The sequence below is a fragment of the Phodopus roborovskii genome, unplaced genomic scaffold (genome assembly GCF_943737965.1).
Source record: "Phodopus roborovskii unplaced genomic scaffold, PHOROB, whole genome shotgun sequence".
NCBI lineage: Eukaryota > Metazoa > Chordata > Mammalia > Rodentia > Cricetidae > Phodopus > Phodopus roborovskii.
Genome location: NW_026126682.1, coordinates 4025795 through 4037932, shown reverse-complemented (window position 1 = coordinate 4037932; position 12138 = coordinate 4025795). Strand labels below are relative to the sequence as shown.

General features: G+C 42.0%; 1 protein-coding gene across 1 annotated transcript in view; it reads right to left on the bottom strand.

Annotated features, from left to right (window-relative positions):
- Positions 1 to 2823: 2823 nt before the first annotated feature.
- The window catches only part of Crot (carnitine O-octanoyltransferase), a 30331-nt gene continuing 21016 nt past the window's right edge, over positions 2824 to 12138 (bottom strand). The window contains exons 13-18 of the mRNA XM_051174606.1: positions 12008 to 12138; positions 8640 to 8763; positions 7783 to 7861; positions 7608 to 7701; positions 7383 to 7502; positions 2824 to 3716 (exon numbers count right to left, since the gene is read on the bottom strand). Coding sequence (XP_051030563.1) covers positions 3596 to 3716; positions 7383 to 7502; positions 7608 to 7701; positions 7783 to 7861; positions 8640 to 8763; positions 12008 to 12138 — 669 coding nt within the window. The 3' untranslated portion in view covers positions 2824 to 3595. The remainder of the gene's footprint in view (positions 3717 to 7382; positions 7503 to 7607; positions 7702 to 7782; positions 7862 to 8639; positions 8764 to 12007) is intronic.

Below are 12138 nucleotides of genomic sequence, written 5' to 3'. Positions count from 1 at the left end.
TTATAGGCCTATTTCTATTTGATAACAGATTGCTGCTATACATATCCTGTGTTATAAATTGGCAGATAATACTCAGCTCAGGTCACATAACAACTAGGTGTCCCATTCATTGTTAAACTTTCAGATTCCCACTAAGGCCCAATTGCAGGCTTCTATGGTTTGAATGAAAATGACCCATGTAAGATCCTTTATAAGACATGTAGCCTTGGAGGGAAGTGTGTCAAGTGTGTCACTGGGGTTGGGCTTTGAGGTTTTAGAAGCTCAAGTCAGACCCAGTGCTGATCCAGATGTAGAACTCTTGGCTCCTTCTTCATCACTATGTCTGTCTGACTGCATGCATGGTGTGATGTTGCCTGCCTTGATTTCAATTGACTAAAACTAATTATAAGCCATTTCCTTTTAAGAGTTGCTGTGGTCATGGTGTCTCTTCACAGCAATAGAAACCCTAAGACACAGGCCAATTACGATTTCTCCAAGGGAGAATAGCTGTCTGTAGACGAATGGTAGAGACTTGCTTCAAATTCCCAAAGGTCTCTTCTATTCACATCTAAGGGCCTGGCAAAATTTCCAAACAGCATTCGTATCTGCCACTGATACCTTAAGTAGCATCAGGTCTGCTGGGTCATATCGTTCTAGTTATAGAGCAGTTTGCACAGCAGCCTGGACATGTTGAAGAACCTTCTCCTGTTCAAGGCCCCACTTAAATCTAGCAGTTTTGAGTCACTTGGTACATAGGCCAGAGTGACACAACCAAGTGAGGAATGTGCTGTCTCCAGAACCCAAAAGGGCCCACTAAACATTGTGCTTCTTTCTTGGTGGTGGGAGGGGCCAGGTGCAGTAACTTATCCTTCATCTTAGAAGAAATGTATCTGTGTGCCCCATACCACTGGACTCCTAAGAATTTCAAGGAGATGAAGGCCCTTGAATTTTGGTTGGATTTATTTCTCATCCTCTGATATATATATATATATATATATGCGCATTGCCAATAGGTCTAAAGTGGCTTCTACCTTCTGCTTATTTGGTCCAATTGGCATAATGTCTTCAATAATAGTGAATCAAACTGGTATTTTGTGGGAGACAATCAAGATCCCTTCTAGCTAATTACGTAACGCCAGAGGGCTGGAGAGCTAGTCTTGAGGTAAAACTGTAAAGCTATACAGTCTAGCCAACTGAAAGCAAATTGCTTCTGGTGGTTCTTATGTACAAGTTCTGAGAGAAAGGCATGTCTCTAATTTGAAGAGAAAAGTGTTTGCCTTGGTGGTATTGTGTCTGCAGGGCACTGAAAGTAGAGACGCTTCACTGTCCAGGCTAGTGTGACACAAGTGCTGGCGATGAGGCGCTCAAGGGTAGCTAGCCTTCCAGTGGCCGTGGTGGAATCTCTGAACATGGAGGGTTCCCTCTAGCACAGCTGATGCCATTTCTGCTACTAGTAAGAGTCTCTGGTTTGGCCACCTGAACAGAAGTGAAGGACTGAAGAGGTTCTGTGGCGGGTTGGTCAGTGGTACAGACGCAGAAAGAAGTTGAGTGAGTTGTGATGGTACAGGGAACACAGTCCTCCCTCTGCAATGCTTGCCCATCCCCTGACAGCATGGTGGAGAGGCAGCAGGAACTGTGTTCACAGCAGTAAGTAGCACACCCAGGAACAGGACAATGGTTGGCCCCAGACACTGTTCCACTTAGCCCAGCTTGGGTATGCATGTCGGCAGAGCAATAGCTGAAGCAGGCACTTTCATCTGCTTTTGACTCCTTCAGTTGTAGTATGCACCAAGAAACAGGAGACAGCAGGAGCTACAAAACCAGTCAAGGCTCCTCAGCCACCCAAAAGCAGAGAAGCAGTGGAAACCATGTTTCTCTTACATCTGTCAGATACCTGAGTGAGGCACGCAGCCTCTGTAGGGGCTGTGGTGTTCTCTTCTCCTGCTGTGGTAGTGCCCTTCCAGGAGAGGGCTCTGGCTAGAGCTGAGGAAAACTGCTTTGGTGTAACCTGTGGTGGCATATGCCTTTAATCCTAGTGGTCAGGAGATAGTGGATTTCCATGAGTTCAAGGCCAGCCTAGTCTACAAAAATGAGTTCCTGGACAGCCAGGGCTAAATAGAGAAACAAAACCCAAACCAAAAGCCAAAATAAACGTTAAAAAATAAAACAACAACAAAGACCAAAACAATAGCTTGGGAACACCCTCCCTTTCTATACTGTGCACACCTGGCAGGGCAACAGCTGAAGCTACTGAGTTCAATTCTCTCTTAGCAGGCACCTGTGGGCAGGGCAAGCTCTGGGAGCATAGTGAACTTCTCTGTGATAGGCAGGCACAGAGAGGGGCATCTGTCTTCAGTCCTAATACAGGCCAGTTCTACATGATGTGATCCATATCCTTGACCTCAAATAACAAATGCCCTATTCTCCCAATTTGTACCTTCTGCTGTACCAAGCTGAAGTCACAGGTAGCTAACCCAAGCCAGCAATATCTGTAGTTTCAGAGCGGTTCTGGCCTCTTGACTAGTCTAAAATAGTTCGTTTCCAAAGATGGCTTCTGTGTGAAGCACCCTAGGTACACACTACAAGATGTGAGATCCCTTTCCAAAGGCAGACTTCCCCAATTTCCTTCTTACTGATTTCCAAGTCCTCACATTCACTTCAAACGATGTATTGCACTGGTTTACAATCCACACAGAATTGAACCTGGGTCCTCTGAAGTCCAGCCAGTGCTCTTAACCTCTGAGCCCAGACACTTAAGTTTTTAAGTGGTTTATTATACAATATTTAACTGATATCAGAAAATGCCAAGAAAGAATGCAGGAATCATTCTTTTCAAACATAAGGTAAGCTATATAGTTCTGAATGCTTTATTCTTTGAGATTATAAAACACGAAACTGAATAGCAATGGAAAACAAATGTAAAGTCCTGAGAATCATATTCAACATTTAACCTTTTCAAAGTCACTAGCTGCTAACAATTAGGTTTAAATGCAAGTGCCTTAATTTTGTATTCACAAAATGAGCTACAACATAATCTATGAGTTTTACTAGGCTTTTTTCCCTGTTAATGTATATATTTCTAATGCAACTTGATTATTTCGTCTGTTCAAAGGAGCTAATCTAGATCACTATTGAACTGTAGTGCTTTTGCCATGAAATCTGATAGGCTTGTATACCTCTGTTGGATATGGAAGGCACTGACTTCAGGGAAATTAGTATCTAACCATGTGCTTTATATAACCTCTAGCAATTAGAAAATATTAAAGTGCTTGACAAGTAGTCTAAATTATGTTCACAGAGGACTTGCAATCTGTACATGTACCAACAAAGATATTTTAAAATTAGATGAGGATATGCATTGTTAAAATAGTCAGATTTGCATTGTTGAGGCTTATATTAAACATTGCATAGTTCTGTATTCACCATGTCTGACTTTGCATTGCACTTGCAACACAGGAAGCTTTAAGATGTTTCTATCTTCTAAGGTAGAATAAATCTAGACAGCATGACTCTGCTAATCACCATACTTAACAATTCTCCTGTAAGTCAACATTCCTTCCATGTCCTATCACATATCTACTCTCTGTAACGAGTCGATGTGTGTGTCTCTGATTCTCTAAAGATGAGCGGTGTTCATCAACTGTAGCATATCATGGAAAGCATGAAAAGTCATCTGAACTAGCTTTTCTGAATCAGTCTCCGGACATGACCTCCAGGCTGAACACGCCACCACAAACCTGTGAAATACAACACATGAATGGTTATGCCATAGGCTCCAGGTTATGATGCTAGATGTTCCATCTGGCTACTCACACATAAAATATAGATTCTTGATGAGGTTAGGTGTATGTAACCTGACACAATCAAAGACAGAGCCACAGATTTACAATACTGCAGACCACAAAAAAACCTCTTGAGCAGATTATGTTTAAATACATCCAACCAACTAAATCACCACCAAACAACTACCTACCACCACCCACACACCCACCAACCAACCAACCACCAAACAACTATCCACCCACCCACTTACCATCTACCAACCAACCTACTACCTACCATCCATCACCAACCAACTAACCAACCACCTACCAACCTACCACCAACCCACCCACCATTCAACCAACCACCCACCAACCAACCAACTACCCACCCACCCACCCACCCACCCACCCAACCAACCAACCAACCAACCAACCAAAGAGACAAACAAAACCCCACAAGAACTTTCTTCCTAAAAGCTGCAACTAGAACGGGTTATGATATGACCTCATGTCATTATTTGTAATAAAATCTGACCTGTATAGCACTTGACAAGCATTTTAAAAGGAAGAGAAAAATAAGAATAGATAAGAAACAGAGAACAGATATTTCTACAAGAGCAAGAAAGGTCTCTAAAGACAAGTCTTGCCTTCCACCATCTACTAGATCCCCTAATGGTACAATTCTAGATCTGGAATGTGAGAAAAGGGGGCCCCAGGGAGCTGCAGCCAGGCTCGTGGCCAATGTTGCTATCAAGGACCACATGGAAGCCCAGGGTCTGGGCCATACATAGCCTGCGGCCTTCTTGGAGTCTGAGAGCCAAGCTGCACCTGGGGTCATATAAATCTGAGTGGCCTGCTGCCACTTGGGGCCATAGTGTTGTCTGGGCCTGAGCTGCTGCCACAGGCCATGTCTGGGTCCATGGTCCAACAGCAGCCATTGTCTGAGTTGACATCCGAGGATCTTGTTGCCACTAAGGGCACTATGGTTGCCTGGGGTCTGGTTAGCCACCTGAGACCACATTGGTGTCTGAGGACCATATTGTGGCTGTGGCCACACAAATCTGAGTGGCCTATGCTGCTACCCACTGCCATGGTGACATCCAGGCCAGAGATGCAGATGAGGGTCTAAGGCCTTACTGCAGCCAGGGTCTGGGATGATGTCTGTGAGCCCTGTTACCCATTGACAGCCTTGCAGATGCTTGAGTCTGGACTGCCATCCAGTGCTGTGTTGTTGTCTGAGAGTCATTCTGCCACTGGGGTCACACTGATCTGAGGGTCTGTGCTGCCTCTGGTGCAATGGTAACCTCCAGGCCCAGATGCTGCTGAGGACCATGTCTGGGTCCATGGTCCTTCTGTAGCTGGGGTCTATGTTGAAGTCCAAGGCCTGAGCATGGAACCATGTATGATGAAATAAGAGGGTCATGCTGAGCTGATCCCGCCCTTTGCTAGCCCTGTCAGGGCTGGCCCTGCCCTTTACTGAACACTGCAGCAAGAGAGTTGGTCAGCACAGAAGAACTGGTCCCCACACTTGGGAGAGATGTCCCATACCCAACAAATGGGAAAACTGGCCATGATGGCACGGGAGTAGGAAAGCTGGCATTGCCCTTCGCCTGAGCAGGGTGGCCCAGTGGCTTAGACTGACCAGCTCAACTACCACCTCAGGCCTCGCTTTGGCTCATCCTAACATCTACCCTGTGTATGACCTGCTGGAGTGCATGATGCCACTGGTCCTGCAGAATGATACCCACAGGAGGTAACTCAGTGCAGCTGCAGGATATCTGAGTGGAGTTCTGGTGAGGATCCAATGATGATGGTGTGCCAGAAACCAGAGGCTGTGAACCAGACAGTGACAGCAATGGACATTTGCCAGTAAAGCTGACTGTACAAAAGGGTGTACTGTGTGACACACCACAGCTCTAATGAAGCAGTACTAGAGAGGCAGGGAAGACAGAGGGACAATGAGGTTTTGTTTTTAATTTTCTCTTTTTTAAAAATTTCTTTTTAGGAGGGGCACTGCAAGGGTGCCTGGGAGATGAGTGGAATTGGGGTACATGATATGAAATTCCCAAAGAATCAATAAAGAAGTTATATTTAAAAAAGAAGGATAAATGTTTCTAAGATTGACTATTGGTATAAAAAATTTATTTTTTTTAAAAAACTTATGTTTCTAAGTTATAGTAACAGCCTTTTGTGTTTGGACAACTTACAAACAAGCATAAGTGACAATAAATAATGAAACATTATTTCTATATATAAGTATATGAAACAGCAAAAGGTATATTATATTTGTAGCATTTGTGCTAATTTGTAATGGTGGGAAAACAAGATAGAAAAGTGGTTAGCTAATTCTGGAAACTTATCTCCTGGAAGACTGAAAACTATTCCTTACAACCTGAGCGCCTGACTCATCACTGTCAGAAGGCCAGCAGGGCTTCAGTGCAGAGAACAGTTCTCAGGATGGGATGTTGAAGTGAAAAAGGATTCTGGCTTAGGTGACATCTCCAGACTCTCGAAAGCTGTATCTCCTTGATACACACAACTGACTCCTTCTCATCTCTAACAGCTCAGTTCTGCTACCTACCATTCTCCCGGGAGGGACCTGATCACACTGGACAAAGTACTCCTCTCTACCAGTTAAGCATCTGATGTGGTAACAGGTTACTTCCTTCACAGTATTCACCACTAGTTCATCTGCCTCCAAGTAGAAAACAGTCTTTAAGAAAGAACATCTTTTTTGTCTTTTGTCCTTAGTACCCAAAACATACTGCTAAAGTCTACTAAACATTTCCTAAATGAGTAAATGGATGTGCTCTCCAGGCCCACTAAAAGTAGTTTTCTATAAAAAAAGTGAGCTGAGCTATCTGTGGCCTGAACTCATGTCACTGGGTATAACATGGAGCCTATTATTTGTCAGGGAGTATGTTAACATGCTTATTCATGCTCAATTATTACTTTGGTCCCTGAACTCTTTTATGGAAAAAATATCAAGGACAATGTATAAGTTGCTATTTAAATTTTAATTTGTACATTAATGTACACACATAATCCTATGGTGATATAATGTACACAAATAATTGTATGGTGATATAAAATCCAGGGTCTTAGAGTCCAACAGTGACAAGTGACACTTGTGTAGCTACACACAAATTAGGCAAAAGGAAAGCAGGTAATAAAATCCCTGAAAGGAATGTATGAAAATGAATCACTGGAAATTGAAATACTAATGTCCTGTATACTGAGTTTTCTGTATCCTACCTGAAATGCCCCAAGTCTGATTTCAGTCTGCAGATGTAGACACACACATATGGAGGGCCATATACATTTACAAAGTTTGACTTGAGGAAAAATACGTTGTATAGGTCAAATATGTTTTTAAAATGTATAGCTTTCATAAATGATGGCACCGATACTAAAAATCCTAAAATATCATTCTTCAGAAAGGTGCCCAGAGTGATCTTACAAGGATCTCAAAAGCAGAGTAGAGAACTATCAATACATATTAAACACCAGGGCATTAGTGGTTACTCCTGTAGCAAGTGACAGATAATACAAGTAAAATCATAAATGCTGACAAAAACTGAAATCACAAATGCATTTTACTTTCTACTGTACCCCATGAATAAAGGGGAGTATGCTCACCTGTCATCTCTGATATGATAGAAAAATCCATATCCATTGTGTACCATGGGAACCACGACTCCCTGGACTCGTAAGTAGCCAACCAGGCTTGTTGAGAGGACAAAATTTCCGCCTCCTCCACTGTGTGGCACAAAGAAAAGATGTCCATTAGATGTAGATACTGCGTTCCTTCTCACACCAGAGAGAAGCATGTGGTACACACGACGGCCCACTGCCCCACATTACCTTCTGGAGAAAAGTGGGTCCTCAAACAGCTCTGGGACAGGTAGACCTTCCTCTTTTGCTATGAGCAAAAGACCTAGAAGGTGACGGTCAAACCCTGCAATGAAATCCCAAACCTCAAGTCAGAAAAAGCTTCTAATAACAGAATTTTCAAATGGAACAATTCAAGCTCGGGTACCTTTTCCATTTGAACAATCTTTCATCATCTTATTATGCTTCTCAAAAGCTTGCAACATCTTTTGCTGCCGTTCCAGAAGCTGTGTCCAGAGCGAGAAGAATAATTTTCAGAATAAATCAATAAATCAAGTCAATAACAACTGTATAACCCAAATAAACAGCAGCAAAAGAAGACTAGTATCATCATGTTAGAAGCTGGGTGAAGGGGAAACAGTTCAGGGTTAGAAGTGTGATGCATGCTCCTGCCTTTCCTTAATTCTACTGCCTTTCCTCCTCACCCCACCAGCCTTGATTTTCTATTCTTTCCTGTAACTGGAAAGAGAAGTGCTTAACATTGCTTTGAGAGACCTGTAATATTAACAAACAAGCAAATAGTGGAATTTTAAAACTAAAGCATAACTAAAAATCTAATTTCTATGCAAGCTAACATGATTATGACTTTAAATTAAAATGGCAGAATTTCAAATGAACAGGGAAAGAAACACACTGTCATCTAAATAACAAATTCCAAATAAAAACGTATGACCAGTTCTGGTCCTAGTGGCTTCAAACAAAACCTCGATATTCAGCAACATGAAGAGCCTCCTTCTAAAGGTCTCTGGAGAGTTCAACATTAAAGTGATGTGGTCTAAAGGTGAAGTGCTGGTCAACCCAGTACTGAGGACATCTGACTTAGGAAATGACACAACTGGGCTTCTTCTCGTCTGCTGCCCTAGTGTTCCTCGCATACTTCAGCGGCAAAGTAGTACTTTGCTAACTTTAGGGGAAATGCCTTAAAGAGTTTTGATGATCCAGAGGAACAGAAGCAAAGAAGTCATTCAAAGGCCAATTCTGTGAGTTTTTCTTTCCAATACTTACACTGGTAGAGGGATCCTGCATGGACCGGCACCAGCTGATTGCCTCGACTGTACATGAACGCATAGTCTCTGTTCGGCCATGGTAAAAGTATCTTGTCATAGCTGTTTCATAGCAGCAACCAGGCCTAAAATAATTTTTAAGAGTACCATAAGAAAAGGTTCTGATGTTAACAGAAATACAGTCACATACTAAAGCAACTTTCTGGTCCGACTAAACCTACAAACCAGTCCAGAATCAAGACTTTCAACAGAAGCTGTTTCAAAACCAAAGAGCAAGAAAACAGTCTGATAACAGGCTATTTTAAAAGGCTCATCTGGTTTCTGGTTATATGAGGTATGCTTCATAGTCTGCAGCAGGCATTCTCTGAGAAGCCCCCAGTGGTCCACGCCTCTTGCTAATCATGCTTTGGCACATTCTAAATGTGGGCTGAGTTATTGACTTCCATTTAATGCAGAGACAATAGCAAAAGTAAAGGGCTGTTAAGTTAAAAAAGAGAGTTCTCCTTTTTACTTCCTTGCTTTGAACAAAGCCAATTACCATGTTGGGAACTACCTTATGGAGTGGGCTAGGCAGTTAAAAACTGGACATGTTTTTCTAGAAAGCACTCAGGGAGTAACTGAATTCTGCTAGTAATTTGTGAATGATCTGGATGTAGACCCACCCTCAGAGAGCTGACAGATGAATTTATGGTCCCAGGCAATGTTCTGACCACATGCTCATGAGACGTGCACCAGCTAAACTGCATTGTGTTTTAGTCACCTATGGGGACTATGATACAACAAATGCTTCTGTTCTAAGTCAGTATGGCTGTTGAATGATGAGCACTGAGTAGTTCCCCAGAAAAATAGCTGTTTCCCCAACTGATGAATGGCATACAGTTTTAGATACAAAGGGCTCTTACTTTGCTGGAAGATAGTTATAGTCGATGAAGATCAAGTTCAGTGATAGTGGGAAGTCTGAATGATGATGCTACTGGGACTCAACTGCACAAAGATAATTTCTCTTAAGAAAGAGGGGAGGAAGAATTGAGAATGGATATTATCAAGATACATTAATTATATGTGTGGAATTGTCAAAGAATAAACAGAAGGTGTTTTATTTAAAAAAAAAATACAAAGTGGCCAGATAGCCCGGACTTATGCCTATAATCTCAGCTAGTAGGAAGGCTGGAAGTCTAGGAGTTTGGAATCAGCCTGGACAACAAAGCAAGACTTTGTCAAAAGTAAAAGAAGGAAGTGGGGAGGATTAAAAAAAAAAAAAAAAGGGTGAATGGTAAAGTATCATCATTGTATAACCTGTAATTAAAAGGGATCTTGGCAATAATTATCAAAGGCTTTATTCAGGAAGCTAGGCATGGCAGACCTGCAGACATAATACTCAGGAGGCTAAAATAACACTAGACTAACATATGAAACACAGTAAGATCCCATTTCATATAATCAAAAATAGATTCAGGAAGGACTGTTTATGGTGGTTAGAAGTAACTCAAACAGAAGGCCAATAGCATTAATGAATTAACTATAAAGACAATTATGTTTAGCTAGTCCAACAAACAATAACAACACAAGAACTGATTCTGATTTCCCTACTAGTTTACAGACAATGCAGGAGACAGAGTGCCACTCTAGGGAACATTGGGGATCCAGAAAACTACACAGAACAAACAGAAATGACCCAGTTTCTTTATTAAATGAAATGCAATAGGAGACAGACAGGGAAAGAATTCTCATGCTTAAAGAGTTAAAGACAGATCAGTCAAGTTAGCAAGTAGAGCTCGATTCTGCCTGCCACTTGCAACGCTGGTGGATGCTGGCAGTCTTACATAAGCTGGAAGTTAAGAAAAGCTCATTTTTTTTTTTTAAAGGCTGTTCAAGGCTTTGTAAAATTGTCAAGAAAACCAGTACTTACTTACAGGCCAAGATGTGGAGAGGAGATAAAAGTAGTTTATTACACAAGTTGTTTAATGCCACTTTCCTCGGCCCAAGAAATTTGATATTTACGACTCATGAGCAGAAAGATTGCAGAATGAACAGGAAGTTAATGTTATGGGGAAGAAACTGAACAGGCCTTTCAGCAGTATTACTGGCAGGTAAAACAATACTAGCACTCAGGGCTACAAGGAATCAAGATGGGAGCGGCCAAAACCACAAATAGGCCCATCCCCTCATCTTAGGCGATACTGAAAAGCATTTGACAAAAGTGTGTATTCATTCACAATCAAAACACAATAAACCAGGAATAGGTCAGTTCCTCCACTTCATAAGGGCTTCTATGAAAATCCAGCTAACACAAGGAAGAGAAAATGTCTATTTCTCCACCTCCACCCCTACCACAGTACCACGAGAAAGGAAAACACCCAAGCTGGAGATGAAAAACACTTGTGGCAGATCAGCTGACTTCAAGTTAAGAAAGCATGGTGTCTTCCAGTGCCAGGGAAACTTGATATCCAGTGGGGAAGGCATAAAATTGGACCCTGTGAGTTAATTTCTTTTAATTTCCTTGGAAGAACACATACCCAGAAAGTGAGGGTGTTTCCAGATGGCATTAGCATTTCTATCAGTGGTCTATAAAGATAAGAAAAAGCCTGCCCTCACCATCTAATCTACTGAGAGCCTGAACAGAAAAAAAAAAAAAAAAAAAAAAAGAGGAGGGCAGTATGAGCCGAAGCATCCATCTTTTCCCGGACACTGGAGCTTCTTTCTGGTCCTCAGGCCTTCAGAACTGGACTGGGACTTAGACCGTATGCCATTTGATCCATTTCTCATTCTTTACTCTCCTGAATCACAACACCAACCTGTTGTTTCTCCAGTTTGCAGAGCAGATCATGGGATTTTGCTGCCTCTGCTACTATGAAAGCTAATTTCCATAACAAGCTTCCTCCCTTAAATACCCTTCAAACACAAAATAGGATGATTCTACAATGAATCATAACACAATGAATAAAAATGGTCACAGTAATCTTAGTAGAAAATGGGAGAAAATTCACTGCTTTGGGTTTGGTTGATTTCACTGATAAGCAACAGAAGAAAAAGAAAATACACTGGATCTCATCAAAATGTAACTGTGTGGGTCAAAGGATACTGTGAATAGAGCAAATGACATCCCACAGAACAGGAGCCATTGATATGCACATAATTCCATAAGGTAAAGCCTTCCTGGAGAGTGGATCCTTCAAAAGTACCAAACAGCTGTGACGACGAATCCATGGGAAAACCTACACAACTGTCACAGACTAGACTAATAAAGTGATGGGATTCCAAAGAGAGAAAAGGTGAGAAGACCCACTGTGGAGTTAGGGAAGCGATGGCCATGTAAAATACATTCCTGGGAAGTCAACCTATGAAAAAGGAGAACAAATACTAATTTACCGTCCATGAAGTCTGTAATATGCGAGCTGAAGGGCAAGCTGAATAAAGGTGTCAGGGTGCAATGCCTCCTTCTTGGTGAGCTTTTTGCCAAAAGATGTGAAAGTATACGCTGCGATTTGTAGATCAGACGC